General features: G+C 39.9%; 2 protein-coding genes across 6 annotated transcripts in view; one reads left to right on the top strand and one right to left on the bottom strand.

Annotated features, from left to right (window-relative positions):
* Positions 1–21,034, bottom strand: part of BRINP3 (BMP/retinoic acid inducible neural specific 3) — a 209,899-nt gene extending 188,865 nt beyond the window's left edge. The window contains exons 1-2 of one of the 4 annotated variants that reach the window (XM_061451748.1): positions 20,804–21,034; positions 4,245–4,530 (exon numbers count right to left, since the gene is read on the bottom strand). In XM_061451748.1, coding sequence (XP_061307732.1) covers positions 4,245–4,480 — 236 coding nt within the window. In that variant the 5' untranslated portion in view covers positions 4,481–4,530; positions 20,804–21,034. Of the gene's footprint in view, positions 1–3,349; positions 3,429–4,244; positions 4,531–19,048; positions 19,198–20,803 lie in introns of those variants that run through there. The other 3 variants (XM_061451749.1, XM_061451750.1, XM_061451751.1) reach the window with 3 other exon arrangements.
* A 560-nt stretch (positions 21,035–21,594) lies between these two features.
* Positions 21,595–23,449, top strand: LOC133268521 (uncharacterized). Of its 2 annotated transcripts, none has more exons than XM_061451745.1 (2): positions 21,595–21,768; positions 21,860–23,449. In XM_061451745.1, exons 1-2 carry the CDS (start codon positions 21,614–21,616, stop codon positions 22,377–22,379), a joined length of 675 nt encoding a protein of 224 aa, XP_061307729.1. In that variant the 5' UTR covers positions 21,595–21,613; the 3' UTR covers positions 22,380–23,449. The 2 variants fall into 2 exon arrangements, with proteins under 2 accessions (XP_061307729.1, XP_061307730.1); XM_061451746.1 differs by having other exon boundaries at positions 21,856–23,449.
* The last annotated feature ends 1,738 nt before the right edge of the window (positions 23,450–25,187 follow it).

Genomic DNA, 25,187 nt, shown 5'->3' with positions numbered 1-25,187 from the left:
CATAATTTCACAATCACTCTTTCCATCCTGGTAACCTCTCTAGTCATTCTGTTTGGATTTAGATTCTTTTGTCTGGGGACCTGATTTACATAAGAAGCACAGCACTCCCATTGTGTATTAAAATAACAAATTATAAGCTCAGTTTTCCTTGCCAAAATATTTACTAATACAAACTACAAAAGCCACCTTCTATAAAATATTGACACAGCATTCCCACTAATTTAGAGGTGCTTTCCTGGCATCTCTCTTCATAGATCAGTGGCAATGAATGCAACCAAAAACTGTGACAATTATTAAATTTCCTGTAAGAGGATATTTCTTTCAAAGAATTATAGGGACTACAACACTGCCATATAATGAACATAACCAGCCCATCATTCCCAACTTATAACAATTTTGGTAGCATCAGTTGCAATTATTTAGTGTACTGCAATACATGATTAAAACAGTGTTACATATGTATTTGTCTTTTTTAGCTCTATCCTGTAATGTTAAAAGCTCCTCTCTTTGGGGAGCTAAGCACACTACAGAATCAATTTGTTTGCTCATGGACTTAGTTGATCTTATAGGTATAGATTAAAATATTGGTGACAGTAGATTTTTCAAGTGCTCCTTCCCATAATTTATGCATCGGTTGTTTTTATCACATGCGTGTTTTATGCTCTGAATTCTAGATAGGGAGGTAAGGGAAAGTCTAACTTTCATCTTTAAAAAGATATTATGCTTTAAGACCTCTCATAAAAAAAAATGGTCTCAGCCAATAAGTGTGCTCCTCAGTGCCAATCTTTGGCTTCATCCCTGCATTTTATAGTTTTGTTTATAATGATGAAGGGGTGTGGATACAAAGCAGTTGGTTTTTGCCTCGTTGGCATAAAACAGTAAGGGAAAAAAACAGAAATGCGAGCGTAAGAGTCCGTATAGTGATAATGTGTTCTTTGCTTAAGCTAAAAGTTGGACTCCATCTATTTTAAATGCAAACAGGCTATGTAATTTAAGAACTGAAAAAGATGAAGCTACTGGACATTATGGAAAACAATTGCCACATATATTTAAGTGAAACTAAACTTTTAAATAAGTATGTCTCCTGCCATAGCCCTTACCAGAGAATAAAAACAAGTGGCACAACATTTTTTTACTCAATAGCTAAGAAATAATGACAATTTTCCCATTAAGTTTGAAGCAATCTTCATTTTAATATTCTTTGTTGTTTTCTTTAATATGTGCTTTTCCAGTTCTCTGTCCTGTTACCTTGATTTTAATCATTCTACATCTTTCATGGATCTACACTACTTGACCTTGATCCCATTCAAATCAGTGTCAGACAATGGCGCAGGATAAAGGTCTTCATCTCTGGCACTTTGTTATTTACAGAAATATGCATTACCCAATTAATCAAAAGCAGAATAATATGTTCTCTGCTTTTTAGTAGGATCTTGATTATAAGATGGAATGCCATTTTCAAATTAAAAAAAAAAAAGGGAATTTACTGATTTGAGATTTAATTTTTTTCTACACCATTACAGTCTCCTGCTGAAATTTCCTCCAACACATTTTAAAATACTACATGCAGTATGTGTAGCTCACTGCTGGTTTTATATTTTTACTGAGACCATTTAATTCTTGTTAATTGTAAACACCTAGTCCCAGTGTTGGGTTGGTCTCACTGGTATCAGTGCTTGTTAAGTTTTGTCAGAGAGATACAATGGGTCATCTGTGTATGGCTTGGATGCTATTGACCTGAATATACGGAAAGAGAGCTGCTACTTGTAACAGTGCCATCAGTTCTTTTGGAGACAACTCCTTCACCAAAAGAAAGAAAAAAGAAGTCTTACCACTGTGTCAGTGGTAACACAGTCTGACACCACTGTGTTACCAACATCCTACCAGAAAGGATTCAAACTGGGACATAATATCTGCTGGAATCTCTCACACCCTTCACCCTTCTTCAGCCCCACAGATTTTGACCTGGCTTGGATGTTAAAATTAATAGAGGTAACTTTCCTTCCCCTTTACACTTAATATGTCAAGTCTCATGTGTGATCTTTAGGGGCTGAAGTGAAGAGCAAAGGAAAAGGAGTCCCTTCTGTTGGCACTATTTGGAGTGTTGCCTTTCTTTCTTGCTAATATGATTCAGCTGAGTCAATGCAGGTTGTGCTTTCCCCTTCCTTACCTCTCCATTCAATTCAGGACTGTGTCCCTGAGGGATCATTTTCATTAGGTAAAAGATCGGTGAGGGAATGAACAGACCAATTAGACTCCAGATCCTTTAGCCTGGGAAAGCTCACAGTAAAGCAACAGGGATTAAATTTACACTGCAAGGTTTGTAACAAGGTCACCATGTTCTGCACTACTTGCTAATAGGACTATATTTTAGAAGGAAACTTTGCAGTTAGGTTTATGTTTGGAGGACTAAACAAAAAAAAAATTCAGCTTTTCTTTTGTTTCAGGTAGCTTGTGCTTCTTTTGAATTCCTGGTTCATTTCTTGAAAAGAATAAGCAAAGGACAGAAATAAACACAAGAAACACTTTCTGTAGGATTTTGTAAATTTAAGTAAGTTGAAACCTATTTACATACCCAAATAAATATTAGTTATATGATTAGAGATTTATAAAATTTAACAGTGCTTCTGTAACGATGGCTGAGAGGAGAAAAAATTCTCAAAGACCTGATTAAAAGAGCTGAAATGAAATACAATTCCATCTTTGATGTTTTTAGTAAGATAATTTTGGTTCAGTGTTGACTAATACAGAATAATAAGAATAAAATATGCTGCCTCAGTCTCTGTATTATTGGCTTTACATTATTGGTCCTGACAGCTGGCTTTTAAAGTGCAGTAAATACTGGGAAATGCTGTTCTGTTAAGACAGGCATCTTCATCAAGCATATTTCCAAATCACACTTTATTTTCAAAATGTGTTTAATTTCTCCATATATGGCAAAGAAACCCACTGCAAAATTGACCTGCAACAGAGTGCCCTCTACTGCATGTATTTATAAAAGGAAAATAAATTCAGTTCCTTAAAAATTAAATATTTACAGACTGAGACCAGCAGTTTTGTCACAGGCCACTGGATGTTGCTAAATATGATATAGGCATATATCATTCTTACCTTCTTCTAATGAGATGGATACCACTGAAGAAATTTTAAATCAGTACGAAAGTTGCTCAAAATGTTTCATGGTTTTAAATAAAATCAGCACGTGTATTTTCATACCAAAGTGGTCTGAGTTTATAAGTTGAAGAGTTATTAGGGAAGTTAAGAATCTGTCCTATATTTCCCTGCTGCCATCCCTTTGCTGACAGGAGGGATCTATAAAAATATGAAGTGAAAAGGTCTCTCTGCTTACAGTTTTGTTTTCTTGGTCCTTAGTCTACCATACTCCCTTATTTCTCCCCTTCTTTCTATTTGCCATGTCCTCGAAAAACCTGCCCAATGTTACTGAGTTATACCTCTTGCAAATTATTAAGGTATTTCACCACTGCTGTCACAAAAGATTAGAAACTGGGAGGTTACAAATGAATTATGAAAGCAATTCTACAGCAAGGCATATATTCTCATGCAGACCTATACTTTTGAAGTCTTCCTTTGTTTTTTTCTTTTCTCAGTCTGAATTGGGCCAGCCTAATGCTAAGGTTTGTGATGGACCAAACACCTGCAACTTCTGTTAAAATTCATAGTCACCCTTACTGTTCAGTCCCTCAGGCATTAGAAAACTGCTTCTGAAAACCCTAACTAACATTAAACCAACATTAAACCTTCTGAGACATTTTTGAAATGCCCGGATTTGTACAATCAAGTCCATGATTTGCCAGCAGTATCTGAGGAGCCACAATTTCATTCTTAATGTCTCAGCTTATGTCTTGATGAGCCACACTGAAAGCAATTAATTGGATCTTGTTGCATGATCAAAGGTGTTTCATGTTAGACCTCTGCAATCAAACATGGTGTTTGAATAAGTTAGGACATTTTTATGTCACTAAGGGCAGAGTAGAGGTAGGTAATAAATAATGTTTTCTAAAGCAACATACTCAATTACCAATAGTTCTTTAAACAAAATAGAAACACAAGCAGGCATTTCCATAGTACACAGTGCATATATGGACTTGTATATATTTCAGCAATGAATTTTATGTCTATGGATTTGTTCCCACATCTGAAACTTTCTTTTAAGGAAACCCTTGTTGATAATTTACAACTTCCATGGGTGATAGCTCTGTATTTGCTTTCCCTTTGCTTCATACCTGTAAATCTTGTATCTTGTGCTAAATCCCTGTCGACTTCTGTCCACAAAATCTGTGTATTCCTGTGAGCGATGGAAGGGTCCCTTATCAGACAGGAGCCAGTCGAAGGGGCTTGTGGCATGCTGATCCGAAACGGCAGCAACAGCTAAAACCCAGCAATGAAGACTCAGTGCTATCCACTCCCATAGAGCCATCAGAGAGAACAATTCAGCACCAGCACTGCATCGCCATATCATGCTTCCACTGGGGACTTAGAGCCTTCATTCTCTTAGCTTTCCCTCAACACCTAGACAAAATACACAGTCAATTAGATAAGCACACACTAGGCATCCCTTGGAAGTAGAAACAAGTTTCCTTTCTTTCTGCTTAAAGAGATAGTGGCCTCTACTTTATTACACTTTACATTAGCATAAACCCCACTAGGCTAGTTAACAGTGGAGTGTTTCAGTGCTTCAAACACAGTGAAACTAATGTCTTCATTAGCATCATCAGTGATAATATTTACTGTTGAAGGGAAACCTTTACATACTGGCAGGGGAGGGATTGTTGGGTATTTTTCCAATAATGCTAATCTTTAATAAAAAATATGCAACACAAGAATTATTGCCTGTTAGCATCACTACAAAATCATTCATCAATGTTTATGCATAAGGTTGCAGTTCAGATACTGGACAGAAACAGATGAGAATCAGAAGACCCATGTTGCTTTTTTATTTTTTTTTTATGTCTTTGGAAATGTCACGTAATGGCTTGTCTTCACCACAAACATAGTAAACAGACACATTAGTCTGTTCAAACTACTGTAACTGGACAAAGAGTGACTGCATTGATCAGTAGCACTGGAGCTACCCACAGTGATGAGTTCGATAAGTTATTCAAGCTCCAGACTCTGCAATTTTGGGTATCCCTTACAGCAGCACTTAACTTTCAGTCCAATTCACTCCAAAACAATGAATCAGAAACACTGTTTAAATGGAGCCCAAGAAATGGTTTGAGTGTTCAACCAAAAACCAAGTATTAACCATAATTAGAGAGCCTCATGTAGGAACTCAGTGAAGACAAGCCACAGTTTCTCTCTATACCTCAGTCCCATACCTGTGAAATGGGATAATGATTCTATATCTTGCTCAGATTTCGTGAAAACATTTATGCAAGAGCATGAAGTTCTCAGAAATACTGAAATGACAAAGTCATGTAAATTCCTAAAAACATAGAAGAAAATACTTCTATTTTTCTATGTAAGATAAAACAGCACAGAATTAATTAAAATATATTCATGTAAGACCATTCCTTTATCTAAGTGATGAATGTACAGGGAAAAACATTTTTTAATTCACATTCATTCAAACCAGCACTCATGACATCTTTACAGTGCCCCTTGCTATGATTTTCTTTGTTTGGCAAAAGAAAAATTTCTTTATCATCAGTAATTTAAAGGATGTTTCCAAAAGCACAGTTCTGCACACTCAGTACCACCTGTCCATTATCATGGAAATGGTGTAGCTGAATAAATGTGCTCTGTGCACATATTTGAGACATGAATATTCTGAAGAGTCTTTTGTCTAGATTATGAACATATCAGCTGAAGGAAGTTAGCTACCTCAAGAAGTGCATGGAAGCTCATGGGAACCAACAGGAATTTACAGTCTGATAATATAATAATCTGTCTATATCACCAAAGAAATAGTTAAGGTTTATTGTCTTTTTAAGTACAAGTGTAACTGTTTGTAACATGACCTGGACTTGGATCTAAATCTACTCTCTGCCAGCTTAAATCCATTCTCCCTTGTCCTGCTACTACAGGCCCTTGTAAAAAGTCCCTCTCCAAACCTCCTGTAGGCCCTTTTTAGGTATTGGAAGACTGTACTAAGGTCTTTCCTGATCCTTCTCTTCTCCAGGCTGAACAAGTCCAGCTCTCTCAGCCTGTCTCTATAGCAGAGGTGCTTCGGTCCTCAGAGCATCTTTGTGGCCTCCCCTCCTCTGGACTTCCGTGAACAGGTCCACATCCCTCTTGTGTTGGGGACCCCAAAGCTGACTGCAGGGTTTCAGGACACAAGAGCAGAGTAGAGGAGGAGAATCCCCTCCCTCGGCCTCCTGGCCATGCTCCTTCTGATGCAGCCTAGGACACAGTTGGCTTTCTGGGCTGCAAGTGAACACTTTCATGTTTAGCTTCTCATCAACCAACACTCCCCAAGTCCTTCTCCTCTGTTTTGCATCACAACAGAGTGAAAATCCACAGATACTTTTGTATCTTTATTTATAAATCAGAGAAAAATATATTGGATGGCATACTCTTTCACCTCCATCATCCTTTTCACAGATTAGGAAGACCCTGAGCATACGTTCTTGTCATTAAATGAAGCTACAAAGAGCATAACGAGAATTTTAATTTCCATACCTACTGAAGTTATAAAATCACTAGCTAAGACATAACATTCTATTTTTCCTGAATCATCTTTTTGATTGAAAATAATCATGTAATGGTTTAAATTACAAGAGGTAGGAGTTTACTTTTCTAAGTATTCCTTAACACTAAAGTGTTTCAGGCCATTAAACTGTAATGATTACTAATTGAGTCCCTTTTGAATTCAAAATTATAATATTAGGATTGGAAAATGAATTACTTTGTATATGTACCATTCTCCTAAACTAGATCAAAAGAGCACTTGAAAAGGAATAGATAAGAGCCATGCCCTATGTTTGCCTTAATTCTATACCTCACAGCATTTCATAAAGGCAAAACGCCTTTAAAGAACCTGTGTAGTTACAGAAGAAAATAATCTCCTTGTTTTAAAGACATATGAAGGTATTTTCTAAAAGAATGTAAGTATACTGCTAGTCCTTAGGGAGAGTAAAATAATGTGTGCATTTCTAACTGATACTTATCCACTTGTCTATATTGTGTTATCATTGTAGAATCAGTCTGCATAACATTAATTATCATAACACCCTTGAGAGGTAAACTTTTACCTCAAATTAACAAATAAGGAACTGAGACATGAAAAGACCAAGACTAAGATTTTTTTTTAGCTGTTAGAGGGATTTTAATGTGTATTTCCTACTAAAAATCATTTAGAAAATTCCAGCCTAAACATTTTTCCTAAGGTTACAGTGTGAAAAATATCTCAGAATTTTAATATTCAAATTCTCTAATGAATTCAAATGTACTGAAAACATTTTTCAAATACTGTTATAGGCATGTGGAACATACAAAGACTGGAGTTACAACAGCCATCACAGAACTCCAGGGAGGAACAATCTGAATTAAATTTGCAGTAGAGTACCTGCTGGTTTTTGTGGGGGATGTGAGAGCTGAAAAATAAACGAACACCTGTTAAGTAATAGAGCTGGAAGATTTTAAAGTGGAGAAGACACTGTAGAGAAGACATCTTCAAACAAAACTGTCATGTCAATATGCCACCTCTTTGATGAGCTAGGTTAGAGGACAACTATCAATTATAGATGCTCAGCACAATTACTTTCTGTTATCTCCAGGGTTTCACCCAGTTACCACTTCAAAATTCTAATAAGTTTTCAGTACTTTCTCTTCTAAATTCTGAGGTTCAAGTGAGGTCAAGAAGCATAATGGGCTAAATTCTTTGTTAGAAAAATATTGTTTCCTCACTAGCAATAATGCAAATTAATTTGACTCAGTGACTTCTGGAAATCCCATGGCTAAGCCTTAGCTTCTATGAACATGTAAAGGGTGCTGATGGCTGGTAAAACCCATGCATTTATATCACCCAAGAATAGAGCACTGGCAAGTGCAAAACAAACATAATGTTTCTCTCTGTTATGCAAGTCTGGAAAGCACTGTGGCCTTGGTCTGAGGTGCTCTCTCCTCTGTTATACATGGAACAGTGCCATTGCAATCTCTCAGCACCACAGAAAGGAGCACAGCCTTGTCTCTGTGAATCCCTCTTTCCTTATGAATTTCACAGAGATATCCTTCTGACAGCAGAAATAAAGAAGATGAGGGTCTCTCTGAAGACTTTTTTTTTTATGTTCACTAGAATTCCATGAAAATGCTGAAACGTCCAAGCTCTCCATTGCAAGTTGAGAATCCTCTATGCTGACATGGGATTCTCCTGGCTGTAACTTCTCATAATGATGGAATAAAAATTTAAGATTGTTATTCTCAGATACATCCTTTCAAATGAAAGAAATAAGTAACTTATCAGGAAACACCATGTTCATCTCTCCACAAGAGTTAGAAACCTTAATGTCTCTAAAGCAGTACATTTTTATGCAAAACACAAAGCCTAGCTTTTTTGAACTGATCCATATAGTAATTAATAAGTATATAGCCCTTTAAAAACAAAGAAAAAAATCTGAGAACAGATAGTGTAATACAAAATTCTGTTTGCAGGTGGTTAGATTTCAGTAAGATCATAATTTTATCATTTCTGAGGGTTTTGGTATTCCATGTCTCTACTCACTTATAAGCCTTAGGGCTTTCAAAGTTACTACTTTTGATGAAGTATGATAAGAGATGTAACAGGGTACACTTGATATTTTACATTGCACGTCACGGAAAAAAGGAATGAAGTTAATTCTAACTATTACACAAAATTCTAAGGAATGCTACCAGTGATATCAACTTTAAATCAATGTCAAGAAGCAACATTTTACTCACTGCAGCTGAATGGGAAACAGAGAAGCTCATAAAAGACAAGATACATCAGAACCATTTTTTTCAAAGTTATTTTGACACTGAAAATTTGAAAAAAAATGTTGTATAAAGAATAAAACAATAATCTGAGTATCAAAGATTACTCTTATCTGCTACAAGACCCTGAGTTTATCACTTTATACCTCTGCTTTTACTTCATCATCTGAAGCATGATGTGTAATGATCAAGTTGTCTACCTTTGTAAAGCACTACAGGACCTACTCATAAGAACACTGTGTTATAGTAAGTGATTACACAAGAAGTAGGAGGCATCTGGATAGACAAAATATATTTGCCAGCAGATGATTCTCAATGAGGGGGTCTAATCAGCTTGTTCTCTGTAATTTGTCATGAGCTACAATAAGTCCTGACCTAGGAAATGTCCTGAGCAGAGACTCAAAAGTAGGTGCATTGGCAAATATGAAATGAGAAAATAATTCTACGATGTCTAACATCCTTAAATAAATTCTATGTTCTAGGCTTAAAAATAAGTGGGGTCCTCATATCAGGTCCTGGTATCTGCTTTGACTGTGTGCAACCTAAAGCAACATCTTTTCTTTGATCAAATAGAGCTTCGTCCTCTGCTGGATTTCAGCTTTCTTCTCTCTTTGCTATGTGAAACAAGGACAAGACCCCTGTAACTATGTTCTCAAAAGCCGAAACAGAGAACAAAAGAACCTCTGATTCTCTGTATTTTTTTTTTAACAATCCTGCAATTTTTCTCCTCATGCCAGTCATCAGAGAAGAAGAGAAATATAAAATGCACCTACAGAAAAAGAGAGCATATGTCAGATTGACCTCTGCAGCCATCATCAGGTCTGTCTGGAACATGAGAGTTGATTGCTGCAGGTTATAGCTATTGAACACAAATGTGCCTAGGTCTATGCACTGTCCTTGCAGAATTTCAGTCCAGCAAGTGCCTGTGAGTCTTTAATTGGATGCACCCACATGATTTCTATTGCATCCCGGTACAGCTAGTGCTGATCTCTTTAGCCCTCAAAGTAAGCACTGGCTGTCAGGTGTACTGAGGTAATTGTTTTAATGCCTGATATTTGTAAAAGACCTAATTTTTTCCTTTGCTGCCCAGATCATGATGTATAAATTCCCTCAGGCACTTTTTCAATCTGTTAATCTAAGTTTATCCTCCTGTGCAAATGGATCCTTATGTGCTTTAACTGATAACGTAAGGGCAGTGTCCCCAAATTGCAATTTCAGTCTTTCTGCCTTAACAAGTCAATCTATTCCTTCAACAAATATACTGAAGGGAAGAAATTAGCTGTCAGGGCTTTGAGTGCACAAACAGGCCTCAGTCATCCTGACCAGCCTCATCTGGTACCTCTGCCCGCCCTGGAGGCTGGCTGGGGTCTGCTGTACCTTCGGTCTCTGCATGAGTGGTGCTGGTGTGACTGCCACAGCGCCCTCAATGGTGCTTGGGCTTGCTGGCTGGACCTCAGGCCTGGCTGCACAGATCTTTGCCTGGAGGTCGCTGTGGCGCTGCTTGGCGCCTAGCTTGGCTGCAGACGCTGCTTTAGCCTTCGTTCTGCACTCATGAGCCATGAGGAGCCACTCTTCTCTACCATGTAAAGGCAGAATGCATGGTTTATGAAAGCACTTGAAAGCATCAAGCGTAAATTGTGAAGGTGCACAACAGAGAGAAAGAATCCCCCCGTCTTCACAGTGTCTCAATTCCTTATCTTTAGATAGGGGCTGGTACCTAAGCCCTTGGAAGACAAAAATCCATCAGCACATAAGGAGACAAAATCAAATGAATTTCTGGAACAGCTAAAACAGGACCCTGACAAAGCCCTGGGTTTCAGACCACTGATATCCAGGATACCACAAAGCCACAGGAAACAAAAAAAAAAGCTGCTTTGAGAGCTTTAAACCTGCTCTAGACTGGATCGCTGTGCTTTAGCATTGATAAAAGTTCATACGGGATAAAGTCTTTAAATTTCCAAACACATGAGTGCATATGGACTGAGCAAAAAAAAACTGTACATGTAGAAATGTACTTGACATTTCAGCCTTAATCACCCTCCCATTGCACAAGTTAAGATAAACATTCGGCCAAGTAACTCAAAAATTTCCAGCTAAAACATCTGATGGTATGAAAGAGTTAGAATGGAAACAGAACAAGCTCTCTTTGAATACATTTGGGGTCTGTGCTACAGAAAAAGGAAAGAATAGCATATGAAGAGTTCCTGGTCCAGTATTTCCTCAGGCACAAGCTGTCACGTGTCACTGTGACATAAAATTTTGCATACTGGAGCATTTGAGTTTGGAAAAAATCCTAACAGGAGACATATTTAGAAGCTTGCATGCCAGCTTACTAGATTTTTTTTAAACTCAATTTTTAACCTAAAATGTTTAATATTCACTGCTAGAATGGGGGGTATGTTTCAATGGCAATTAAGTAGGTCCTTAAGATTTGTAGAGTACACCCTAAAATTAAGTATTAAACTATCATTGAAAAGTCATGAAATACTAGTTCTAGTATTGTATCTCTTTTTCATCTATAACTATTAGTCCCCAGACACTTTTCTGGCCCAATTTATTAACTAAGTACCAGCTATGAAAAGACACATCTAAGATACCTATATCCAGTCAACCACATCAGAGTAACAAACAGCTTTTATCTGTTTAATTTCATCCTTCTACCAGTTTTAAAACCCTGGGCTGCTTCAGTTGTCATCATCTAGAATGGGAAGAAGCAGCTATTTACAGGTTGTACACTAAAGCTTTTAGGTTTTCAAGTCTGAGGACCAATCCAGATATAACTGATTTTTTTCTAATGCAGAAGAACTTATATTAAACTGAGATGGGGTGAAAGGAAACTTTGCTCAACAAATTGTTGAGCTGAAGAAGATTCAGTTTAAAGAGGAAGGAGAGTATTTGGAGCAGAGTTACCTTGAACTATAGTTGCAATTTTACCGTATAAACATTAACAAGTCCCTTAAGCTTCTTTAATTATAGTTTCTGTTCAGGAAATTAATGTCTATAGAGTAACTTCAAATTATTGGATGAAAAAAAGTCATAAAATGAAGTTGGTCATTCTGCTAACAGAGTGGCTGACTATTTTTGTGGCTACTTAAAATTTCTGTTTCTGGAGACTCTGCAACAAACCTTCAAAAAAGGATGAAGAGGAAAGGAATTGTCAGTCTCAGACAAAAACAGGTTTTTGAAGCTGCTGAAGTGCTAATATTGTTTGTACAGCAATGAAGAGAAAAAAATAATGCTGCGTAGCTGTTCTCTGGTCTTAAGAGGGCCAAAGAAGAATTGAACTCTATTGACTGTAATACGGACGTATTTACAAAATCTAGTTTACAGCCTAGATTCATGTGCTTCCATGCCCTCAGAATTACTTAACCTAAACCATAATCCTGTTTATGTTTTGAAATGTTAGCACAAAAATAAGGGGGGGGGGGGGGGGGGGTTGGATATTTCTAAGAATTCATTTCTTAGTTTAGGAGCTCTGGCTCAGGCATGAGATATAGTCCTGCAATTTTAGTTAAGTGATATCTGATCAAGGATTTCCACCTTTCTTGATTTTATTTTCCATGTGAAAATAAGTGGTTACAGCTTAGACCAGTAGTTAGAAATAATCTCCATAAAGACCTAATGGGATGATATTTTCCTTTCAGTGCACTTTTCTGATACATTACAATAAGAATGCATGATTACATATATTTTATTTATTAACACTGTTATCTAGTAGAATGGTAATGGTTTTGGCTTGCTCTTCTATCATGCCTTTTGAGATAAAAGTGCTCCAGAGCTCATAGCATATTTTACATCTGATTTCACAGATGATGTATCTTGTTTTCAGCTGGTGTAAACGGATGTTTAAAATAGTTTTCAGGTTCCTAAACTCCAAGTTATTTATGCTAGCAAAACAAAACAAAACAAAACAAAAAAAAAGAAAAGAAAAACCACAAAAAAAAAAACCATACATTGCGCCTGTTCTCCTGTCAGAAACAACTTATTTCCTGTTATGCAAGCCTTTAGACAGGACTTACAGAGAATTCAAGAGACCATAATTCTACATCAGATCCTACCATAAACTGCTATGTGACTTTTCATAAGTCCCTTTGCTGCAACATTCTAAGCCTATAGCTATATGGGCAGTAGCCAGATCCTCTTAAATGTTCATGTTATAGCCATTAATTTTTTTATAGTAAGAGTGGGGACTTAATGGCTGACTGACCTAAGATACAGGCTTCAGCAAGCCAGTCTGAACCTAGTTGCTCCTCAAGATGGATAATACACAAAACTTGATTGTACAAGTAATAATTATGTCACATGTAGCGGGCAGCCTGCTATCTCATGTAACACCAGAGCTTCCTTGTAAGTCCTGATTTTTGACAAGTTTAGAAAAAAATACAGAATTAGAAAAAAAAAAAGGCTGTCTGTTAAAAGATGTTTTTCTTGTGAACATCATGTTACACAGAAAGAAAGTCTGGGCTTTAAAGTTTTATCACAAATTACAATCTCCCTACTGTCTTTTATCTACGTGATAGTCTAAAACCATGTTAGTACCCTAAAAAAATTATCACTATTTCTTGCTGTAGCCCATAGAAAAACACATTCTGATTTAGTAGAAAGGTGTTAAGATAATGCTGAAAAGCTTTAAACTTTCAGCTGGTATCTTTATATAGTTCAGAGTAAGAGACACACAGTCTGTTTATTAGAGATTACAGATCATTGCAGTTTCTCTAAGTATGAGGAACATAGACTTTCTTTATTATAGCCTTTTTTTTTTTCTCCAGAAAGACTGGTGTGGGGGGAAAAGTGTTCTAGAATTTGCCTGTCCAAGACAAACCAGCATGAAGGAATTAAGTTGTTTTAAGAATAAGAGCACATTTCAAAAAAAAGCCACTACTGTCTCTTCAACTAATGTGAATCAATCTAATAAACTTGTGCTAACAGATAGCTTAAAGGGTACTTAGTAAGTTACTAAAGCTTTTACTTTTTAAGCCAGTGAGTCAGATTCATATCCCACAGGAGCAGTGATTAAAAAAGGGAACATCACCGACTAATGGCCATCACCAGCTAATAGCTCTATGTGAAATAAATTCATAATCTCCAGAGGCTAGTAGAAGGATGAGTTTCCACATGCATAAATATTGCTGCTTTACATAAACAACCATATTCATAAGAAATGTTGGTACAAAACTAAGGAATAAGGTGATTAATCCAAAAAATGCTGAGCATCTGCACATTCTTGTGGAAAAGTGGTGGGTATAAACCCTGCCCCGCAGATCATCCAACAGTTCAAGATGGAAGAACAATTGATTGAACTCTTTTTGCTTGCACTGTTTTTAAATCTTTACTGTAAGTAAATACAGGTGCTGATATGATCACTGTCAAGAATCTAAAGTATGCATATATAGATAAGCTACATGTATGTAAATTTTCGTGTTCAAAGTCCAAGACAAAATTATATAAGAGAAAACTTGTTGTAATAAAGATTTGTTCCGTCTGTCCTCCAAACTGTTAACAGGGTTCAGTAACATTTTAGGTGAAAAATAGCTAATTAAAAGTAAACTCTTAGGCTGCCATCTTAATCCACAATACCGTTTTCCAGCATGCAGCAGTACTTTTTACCAGTGATGTTAAGCCTTTTTGAAAATAGAGATTTCAAATAGAGAAAGGGGAGGGAGGGAGGGAATATATGAAGAATATATTTAAAATGTATTTTATTAATCCCTTTTGACTTCATCCATGTTCAGTTAACCAGCTGTTTTTTGTTATTTCTGCTAGATTTATGTGTGCTGAAAGAGCTTAATTTAGCTCTACAGAGTTCTCAGTAGACATGACTATTAAGGGATTAAAGGTACAGAGTAGCGTTCAGATTCCCCAGATTTAGGTCCTTTACCTGACAATGTATAATAAATACCTAAGAAATCACTTTTCTCATTAATCAAGTGCTGATAGGCATGGCAGTGAAGGTGTTACTGCAAATTAGTAGAATTTTCTAATCATCATTAATGTAACTGCTACAGTAAAGGTATCTGACTGACAAGTCTTAGGAGCTCACCTCATTATAAGAGAAAGCACTGCAGTTTAATAGTCTTATTTTAGCTAACAGTATATATACCTGGTCAATCTTTTGAAGGTGAAACGAAATCTTGGCCTTTGTGAGAGGCTTATTAGTTAAACATGAAAAACTTTAACATTGCAGAGAATGTCCTTCTTACCTCATCAGTGGCACACAGAGCAAGTGGAGACTTTCAATAGGAGATGGGAAAAAGACTGTGCTAAATAATTGATCACATGATATGAGATAGGGCAAAAGAGTAATTATACCAAACCATGTGTGTGGAGGGGTGGATAGTGCAAATCATACATATTTATATTTATGTATACATATGTATATGCAAACTATGTTTATGTATGCACACTTACTATGGTACACATAAATGATTAATTTCAGAGCTAAGAGACCAAATTATTCACATTATGGTTTTTCAGCAGTACGATGACTTGAGTCACAAGATACTGAATTCCTGCAGCTCAGTGGGGCACTTCAAAAAATAGAGCTCTCAATGTTCCTCAATTTCATATAGAGAAATGCTGATTTATCAATTATGATAGAGAACTGAGACCTAAATTGACATAAGATCAGGTTAAAAATCCTCCAGTTCTTTGGTATTTTAATGTTATTTCACCCAAGATATGCAAAGCCTTACATTCTTCAGTATGCAGCATGTATCTTCATGATGCTTTCTTCTTTTAACTCTAAATCTGAGGTTGATTTTGGTTCCAAATTATTATTTTGGAAATTGATCTTGCTTTCAGCGAAGTTAAGAACAATGCTCTGATCTTTTTTAATCGTACAAAATCAGACCCTCACTGAACAGCAGACATATTGGACAACAGGAAAACAATGCTACAAAGAGAATGTGGTTGCAACTTTATTTTTGAAAAGTGCTCTCTCTTATGATGGTAAACGGTGAGATCAAGAAGAAAAGTAAGATAACTTCCCCATAAAATGACTGGCTGCAAGTTAGGCTACCTGCAGCAGTCTAGCATGACAGTTTTCTTTAATACAACTTTTTAAAAGAGTATTTGGCTAAATTTGTCAAAACGTATTTCCAATGATTTTGCTCTCATATGAATGAACAAGAAAGGGCTTCATTAGGCATATGGCTAGAAAACCCTTAATGTTTCCAGAAAGTATCACCTAATACTTTCTACCACTCCCTTTTTCTTCTAAGCAAAAAATTTTGGAAATTGATTGATCTTCCAATTTTCCATTTAGATTTTCAACAACTGCTGAAAAAGCAAGCTTGCTGATGAAAAGGGCTCTCATTTGTTTTCAGTAGGTGTTGCATCTCAAACAAGAAATTTCTTAGACTGATCATAGTCAGATACGATTACTGAATTTCAAATTAATCCAAATGGAGTAAAAGATATTTTAGCCTCATAAATCATCATCTCTACCCGGGGCTGGGAGGAGTGAAAAGTCACTGCAATGTATGTGACTAAAGAAATAACTTTTCAGACACACATTGGTGTAAACAATGAGTAGACTTCTGTAATTGATTCTTCACAACAGCATTCAGACCATAGTAGAAAAAATAGAAGAGGATGAAATGGGGCCATTATATCATTTGAAGATCCTCAAGTTTTATTGTTGGCTTGTTGTACAAATGCTGCCTTCTGCAGCAAGATCTGTAGAACACCCAGCTGCTTGTTTCCATGTTTCCTAGTTAACATTTTCGTTCACAGTGTTTCAGTATTTCATGAACAAGCACCCCAAACAAAGCAACTCTGATGAACTCAGTGTCTGTTGTGGAAGTTAGCTCTCACTGGAGGTGGATCAGCTTACAGAAAATATAGCATATTTTGTGCCTCCACCCCACGCCCCATCCCTTTAATTATGTACATGTTTTAGAGAAAAATGTTTGAAGGCAAAAATTTGTAGGTAGTTTTGCTATGGAATTCTGATAATTAGACAGCACCACCACAGCATCTAAGACTACACTTCTGTTGCTACACTGAAATACAGAGAGGAAGAGACAGAAGTCAAATGCTTCTATTCTCAAAGCTAGGTCTCTGAGAATACAGTAAAGTTGATAGAGCACATATTTAAAAGAAGTAACTACATGTACGGTTGGAGTTGAGCATTGACAGTAGTCTGTAAAGTCTGATATCTAAATGGATTGCTCCTACGAATTTATTTCTTTTATCTTGTAAATGAAGGTAGGGCCATCTTATCTTTGTTTCTGCGTACTTAATGTGTCAGTGTCACTCATGTTTGAAAATGCAGACTATAAGGTTTTGAATTCACTTCTTTTTATAGCATTCTTTTATGATGACATTTTTAAATAGTTAGATGCGGGCTTTTCTAGGAAATAAGTTATTTTTGTTTCTTCTGACAGACTTTCTTGTCAGATACATGTTCCTGAAATACTCTACATATTTTTTTCAAAATCAGATCTATCTCATATTGGCCTTCATTTGATATGGATCCATGACTGATTTTGATGCTACAATGGAACATCCTTCACTTATCATATACATTCTTCTGCCAGTCATGAATTTACTTCACATGCATACACTTGCTTAATCTCTAAAAGAAATCATTGCAACTTGAAACTGACATAGTCTTTCGACAGGATTCCCAAACAGTGAATCATACCATATTACACTTTCTTCCCATTCTGTGCACTACACAGTTTTAATACTTAATGAAAGGTACACAGAAAATGTACTTGAATTCAGATGTGAACAACAATACAGATTGCTGTTAACAAAGCTTTTACCTTTTTAAATGCAGGATGGTCTCTAAATAGCACAGAAATGATAGCCCAAAGAAGCCCAACTCCCGTCTTCCAACATACAGTATACGCCTTATTTTCTTTACCTTGCTTTTTACACCATGCTACATGTAGTTCATGCTTCTGTTGCCTAGGCTTGGCTAGTGCATCTATGAGGTGACACGGAGATCATGCTTGGAACACCCTGCAACCCTTGATTAACTGGTTCTGGTCAAGTATCTCTCCCTCCCCGCTGTCGGCAGCCTTGGCAAGCCTGCACACATGGGTGTTTTCTAGGCTGGAGTAGAGCACCCACCCCCCACACCCCCCACACCCCCCCCCCATGGTACCTCGCCCCGAGGACAAGCACGACTTGAATGTAGGGTTAAGTGCGGGTGGATGACCAGTCAGGCTGGACTTTGACATACATCTTTACAGGTGTTTCCTTCAACAAAGCCCCCTCCTTGGGTGTTTGCCTTGCACTGGCAATAGTTAAAATTAAGAAATTAACTCCTGGCCAAAAAGGAGTCCCAAAGCCACACAGCTCCAGGGGAGATGAAGGTAGCAGAGGAAGCAGAGGTAATCCTTGGCAGTGAAATCAGACAGACAAGCAGGTAGTCTGGACACCTAAATGAAGGCTGTTTGGGACCATTCCCTTGGGAATGGGCCACGGGGTTTGGGAGGCATCACACTACCAGTGTTTTGCACAAAAAGCAAAAGAACCAGCCAGAGCAAAGCAAAACAGCCAGGCTCCTACCTGACATCCCGGTATTTTTCTGAGTCATCCAGCCCGATATGAGGGTATCCTCTAGTCTGGGAGGGCTGAACGCTGGAAATGAACCGTCAAGGCTAATGACAATCTTCTCTATTCAGCATACCTCACGCTTGCTTGTTGCAATCGCCCATTAAGCCCACATTAATTGCATTGATTTATTTGATGTTTGTATGCAAGGGTTTTGGCGTGTCCCCCTCTTGGCTTCTGCTTCGCACAGAAACACCACCCGGTCCAACCTGTGTCAGGTTTACTGCCCAGGCACCGTTTTACTGCCATCCATTACAGTGACTGTGATCTAAACAACTCAGCTGCCCCCATCCTGTGTCCTACCATCTCTCACTCCCGTCGGCACAGTGGGAAAATAGAGTGCTCTTAAACCCGGGAAATATTCTGCTGATAGGCACATAAATCTCTTCTGCAGAGCGCTACCATTTAACTAGCACGACGAGGTGATGCTCACTGGGTGAGGTATTCCCACAGCGAGTAAATCTCTCAGGACTCACAGTTTTGGCTGTTTGTTTCTCCCCAAGGTTAGGAAAAAAAAAAAAAAAAAAAGGGTATTGAAAATCAGGTAGAACTTTTGAAACGCACTTACCCACGTAATCCTCTATACCTAGGAAGGGAAGAGGGTATGACTGCAAGTAAACTTTCCTGAGCAGCTTGGTGCGGGAGGATCACAGCCGCAGCAGCGTCAGAGTCGGATAATTCAGGAGAAATGGCTGGGATTTGTTTCACTACCTGAGTCCCGTGCGAAGGGCCCCGGGGCAGGAGGAGGTGTGTGCGGGGGGGCGGGGGGCAGGCGGGAGCAGGGGCGGCAGGTCGGCAGTGACGGTGATGGGAAAACGTCCTGGAGGAGAGACACTGGAAGAAGGACGCCTAGATAAGAAGAGGAGTAGACGGGGGAATTCGAGCTGCCGGGAGTAGAGAAGATCTAGAGGAAGGATGAATTTTGGATCTCACGCCTGAAGGGCTTCTTCACTCCCCTTTTCCCTACACCAGCCAGCAATTTGGAGGCGGGGGGGGGGGGGGGAAGGAGGCGACTGGGAAGCATTCTCACGAGCACGGTATTGAAGGAGGCACTGATCTTTCCCGTCCTCTGCTTGCCACCAGGCAATAAATTTGTATCTCTTCCTGGCATCTCTACCTGCTCGCAAGCCTTTAGCACCTTCCTTGTGATGTCTGCACTCACTACTTTGGAGACACGACTGTACACGCACGCACACACACACCTATCCTGCACACCACACGATAGAGTTAAATAAAGCCCAGTGAATACCTCCTTGTGAAAAGTAACATTTTCCCTGCCCACCTTCTGCTACTGATCGTGGGAGGATCTCTGCCGCTAATTAGAAATACAGAAATACTGGAAGTATTAAACACAAATAGCGCCCTGAAGGCACTTGTCCCCTTTTTAATAAAAAAGTATTTATTTCTTGGTGCTCTCCTCTATTTTTCTTACAAAGTACAGAAGCCCCTATTTGATTCAAAAGATAGTCTATCCTTCGAAACGCGGCAGGTACGTATATACGTTGGGCTGAGCTCCTCAGGCCAGGGGAAAATGCAGGTATTCCAGAAAATAGTGATACATAAAACCAGGAGGTGTAACGGGATTCAGGAATGCGGGAAGGACGTGAAGCGGGAGCAGGAGCGGCAGGGCAGGAGCGGCAGGGCAGGAGCAGCGTGAAACGGGAGCAGGAGCGGCAGGGCAGGAGCAGCTGCTGTTTCCCCCTCCAGCCGCAGCCCGCGCAGCCCGGCGGGCTGTCACCTTCGAGCACAAGCGACAAGACAGATTTAATTAAGCCTGGAAATCCTTTCCTATCCCTTCTGGAGAATAATTCCCCACTCCTAATCCAAGCTTCTTCAGGGAGTCAGAAAGGGTAATGAACTTTTCCACTTTATCTCCCCACGCAGACTTCCAGACACTCCTTTAGACACGCTCACGACTCCCTTAACCACCAGCGATTTCTGTCCACCCTCCAACACGAGGAGAAATACTGAGCCTTTCCAGCATCCATAAGAGCAGCTGTATCTGCAAGGGTTAAACTAGAGAATGTAGCAGGTACAGTGCCTGATGAAAACATTAATAAAAGGTGATGAATAAGCAGGGTGATAGTAAAGACTGTGGGAGTGAGACTGCGGTGTGGATTGCAACTCAGCGCCGAAAGCGGTGACTAACGTACGGAATGGATGTAGGCAAGCAGGATTGGTGCTTCGTAATTTCTTCGAGTTTAGAAAGTGGAGCCCGCCAGGATACTGAAATGTTCAGAAGCAAGGCGAGGCCATTGAGATGTTGCTTTGCTTTGTTTTTCCTGAAAACAAGCAACCTGAACGTGAATTAAAGCCTACTTACCGAGTGAAATTGCAGGAAGCGAGGCGGCTGTGAGCAAAATGCATCTCGACTCTAAGCATATAGTCCATGATCATCGGCTTCAAGCTAAAGGAGAGCTTTGCATGGTGGTGGGACTTTGGAAAACATCAGCAGCTCTGTGTAGCACAACAGCAAGTATAACGAAACCATTCACACCGTGCGTGCCACTGTGCGTGTGTAGCGGGGAGAGAGGCTCAAGACCCAAGGGCGGGGGGGGGGGGGGGGGGGGGGGGGGGGGGGGCGGCGGGAGGGAGGAGAAAGCGAAGGAAATCCGAATAGCGAGAAGAGTTGAGAGGAGGGATAGGATTTACTAGGGCTGGGGTGGGCTTTTTGGTGGTGGTGGTAGTGATCCTCAAGCAAAGGATAGCAAACTGTGGGATCTCAACAGCGGGCAGGAAGAGATGGGTTTTACCAAGGCAGGTAGAGCAATGACAAGACAGCACCGAGAAGTGGGAGGCTGTAGAGAGCCTAGGCGGTCCGGAGAGGGGCGAAAGCGGGTCTCATCCCGCCAGCTGCGGCAGAGGGGCGGGCTGGGGCGCCAGGGAGGGGACGCCGGGTGAAGCCCGAAGCTGCCCTCCCCGCAGAGCTCCCCGCGCCGGGGTCAGGATTTGCAGGACTTCTCCAATCTCCCTCGGGGAAGGAGGGAGGCGGGAGAGGAGGAGGAGGGGGCCGCCTGCGCGGCTGGGCGCGCGGAGTCGCGGAGCGGGGCGCGGACGGACCTGGTTCTGCCGCTCCACCGGGGGGGGGGGCGACATGGCAGCAGAGGCGGTGGGAAGGGTGTTGGGGAAGAGCATGGCACTGCCAAGGGCAGCCCACGGGGCCGAGGCACAGCCCGTGAGGGCACGGCACGGGGCCGGGGTAGCTAGCTGGCTGCTGTGCGGCGCAGCTCCCGTTCCTCCTCCTCCTTCACCCGCAATCCAGCGAGCCACAGCGGCGGTATCGACCGGGTAAGAGGACCCCAGCTCCCAGCCTTTCCCTCTCCCCTCGGCCAAGCCTTTGTTTCAGATTTTTTATTATTATTAATTTTTCCGCAGCCAGGCTCCCCCGGAGCCGGTTCTCCCTGTTCGCACTCTGCGCCTGCTTGCTCTCCCGGCTGTGGCCGCTCCATCTTCCCTGTCCCGGACTGAGCCCGCTTTCCCTCCCCGACAGGGAAAGGCAGCAGAGGGGCTGGGCCCCTTGCGTCGGGAACCGGCTTCTCGGAGCTATGCAGGGAGGCGGACATCACGGCGATAAGCATTTGCGGAGTGAGGGATGGGCGGAAATGTTCCTGCTTATCACTCATGCACCCTCCCTGCCCTGGGTGAAGCATCCTCCCTTCATCCCCCCTTTCCCGGCGCTTCTAGGCTCTCTGTATGGAAATCACGAGATGGCTCGGTGGAAAAATCTCTTGTCCTCGCATAGCGGCTCCAGAGTGTGTGCTGAATTTCAAGGTGTGTGTGTGGGAGGGGAAGGCAGCGACAGCATTTATGGAGCTTGGTGCCCCCTCCCCTACATATGTGCTGTAAGCAGCCACTCGCGTTTATGGCTAATAAAAACGTATTTCCTTATGTATAGCTAGGCTGAGAGCTTGGTACTAGTAAACTGAAAGCCCATCCGTGTCAGGGAATGGCCTGCAGAAGCTTTGGCATCCCTGCATGTATGACACACCATGCTTCCTATGATTACAGTGACCATATAGACTATGTGATGTATATACTTTGGACAATATGGAGTAACCATCAGTAATACACCAGCACTTGTCCATTGTGCTACGTGGGGTCTTTAAAAGAGACTGTAATTGCTATTGAGCTTTTTGACCAAGGTTTTTGTCTTCTCTCAGTTACCTGTCTAAGCTCCAGTGTGAAGCATTCCGATACATTTGCAGTTCTGTCAGTTTTATGTTTCCAGAATCTGTTGTGAGAGCAATCTTCAGCAACTGAAGAAACCCAAGATTACCCTGGCATCACATTGGTTTGTTCCTGTCAGCATGGTTTTTTATATATATATGCACACATATATATATATCTTTTACTAAAGAATTGTGGAGTGGTCTGGTATTACCAATGATTCAGCATGCTTTAATTTTGATTGTCTTTTTGTTTTACAGCAGAGGAGAGAAAAGGACCAAAGGAAGGATATTATGGTTAGTAAAGAAAAAAATGCAGTGTTCAAGTGTAGTAGCTGTTGCATATGTATGATTCATTATGCAGTTATAAAAATGAAAGGCTTACCATCTTGCCTCTTTGCCTTAGAATACAATTTCTCTTGCAGCAACAAGTAGCACAGGCTCCTCTTCCCCTCTTTCCTCCCGCTCCCACCTTCAGCCCATCCTGACAAAATGCCAGTTACAAAGGTCAGCCTGTTTATGTAAAGATCACTGTGCTTCTTGACAAAGACTGCTGCACATGAAGCCTGCAATGACTGTCAAACAGAATTTTGGATTCAAGACACTCAATAAGAGTACTGTCCATTTTCTAGAACTGACAGAATCCCAGAAAAACAAAAGACAAAGAGACATATTGTGTGAATGGGATAGATCAACAGTGCCAGAGTGCACATGGGCAGCAATATCTTCATAGCAGTGTTTGTTACTGAAGATGCTAGCAAGATCCAATGGACCTTTATATATGTGTGTGCATGTGTGGATATGGATTTTCTGATATGTTAATGCTTTTCTACTCTTCTCTTTACATTTCTTGCTAACCCTAATGATGTCCTAGGCTGAATCTGCTCTGCAGATACTTCACACCAAAGGTAGCTTAAACCAGCCAAGGAGAATTCTGAGTCTGAACAGCTCCACCCTCCCCAAAAAAGTGAAGAGATCGAATTCACTCGGCTCAGGCTTAGAACTTCAGTTTTCATTTCATAGCATCCAGAGGTGCAGTGGACATAATGTGATCTTTATTTCACTGTGGTCCTTTTCCTTCCCCACTGACTTTAATCTAGAGAGTAGTGCAACTTTGTTTCCTGAACCAGTATCACCTATCTTGGTCCTTTCCCACTTTAAATCTAATAAGCATAATCTGTTGTTATTTACTTGTGTATATATGACTAATAGCTAAATGTTAAAAAGTTAACATGGGGCATAAACTTGTACTACCTACTGAAAATGCTCAATTCAAATTTAGGACCCAGTCTTAATGGAGGAGCTGCACAGCAACATTTGAGGGAGAAGAGGCACATCAAATCCTCCCATCCTAAAAGCCTTGTGGCTCTGAATTACAGGTCATTAGATTCCTTTGTCCTGTAAATCTGAGTTAAATAGCAGTGTATATCTGTGTTGCTAAATGCACCTTTTAATGGCATATCCCATAACATTTTGATTTTTACTTCATATAATCAGCCTTTTGACCCTCTTACTTCCAGAACCTGCTGTGCTCCTCTTCAGCTACTGAAAAAGGTATGTAATTTATTAAGCCAGTTCAGCAGTTACCCTTAGTTTGCAACAGGCAAACCTATTATGCAAACAATACTGTCACCTTCTTCAAGTGCCTTCCTTCTCACAGCTATAATGAATTCCCTGCATGCTACTCTGCTGTAAATTCTCAGTCTAAAAATTCCATCCACTACACGTTTTGTCAGGGGAAATTGTACTTGACTTTTGAAACAGTTGGGAGGAGCAAAATGATAACCTACTAAAGTGCCTTGCCCTTAAACGAAATTGTGGTGAAGTAATTAAAGTTAGAGCAAAAGACTTAAACTTTGGACTGCTTGTGTTCCTAGTGGTTTTGCTTGGGTGAGTTTTTTTTAGAAGTCTGATTTGAATGTCAAATTTGCATATTCTGCAAGAAAACACAGTGAATGCTTAATTACTTATGTCCAGTGTTCATATTTTGGTTTGAAAACAACATGTCATATATTCCTGGGTTTCATTTCTAGTTACTATTCACAACCAGAAACTGAACTGTGTACCTAATCAAGTCTTGTATTTGTTCATTATAGAAACAAATATGCTGTACTTAGAATTTTGCTTTATACACATATCAGAGAAACATGTAACTGCAAAACAGTCCAGGTTGAAAAAGACTCAAAAGATCATCTCATCCAACCTTTCATGGGAAAGGGAGCCTAGACAAGATTATCTATCACCCTGCTCAATATCATCTTGAAAACCTCCAGTGAACAGGACTCTACCATGTCCCTGGGGAGGTTGCCCAGTGAATGATTGTTTTTACTGTAAAAAAAATATTTCTTGAGATGAAACTTCTCCCAGTGCAGCTTTTACTGATTGCCCCTTGTCTGCTACATGTAGTTCCTTGTGACGACAGGGTTTCTATATTTTTTGTAGCTGCTCAGAAAGTACTGGAGACTATGATGGGGTCCTCTCAAGTCTTCTATTCTCCACAGAGAAAAGACCTAACTACTTCAGTGTTTTCTCTCAGGGTAT

This window comes from Pezoporus flaviventris, unplaced genomic scaffold, assembly GCF_033815535.1.
Source record: "Pezoporus flaviventris isolate CSIRO_AGI_PZ_B2104156 unplaced genomic scaffold, CSIRO_AGI_Pfla_v1 ptg000013l, whole genome shotgun sequence".
NCBI lineage: Eukaryota > Metazoa > Chordata > Aves > Psittaciformes > Psittacidae > Pezoporus > Pezoporus flaviventris.
This window is presented reverse-complemented; position numbering and strand designations above follow the sequence as displayed.

Bases quoted from the DNA above. Each gene is read 5' to 3' on its own strand.
- LOC133268521 (XM_061451745.1), top strand. From the start codon at position 21,614: ATGGCACTGCCAAGGGCAGCCCACGGGGCCGAGGCACAGCCCGTGAGG. The intron at 21,769-21,859 runs GTAAGAGGACCC...TTCCGCAGCCAG, and splicing joins ACAGCGGCGGTATCGACCGG to GCTCCCCCGGAGCCGGTTCT.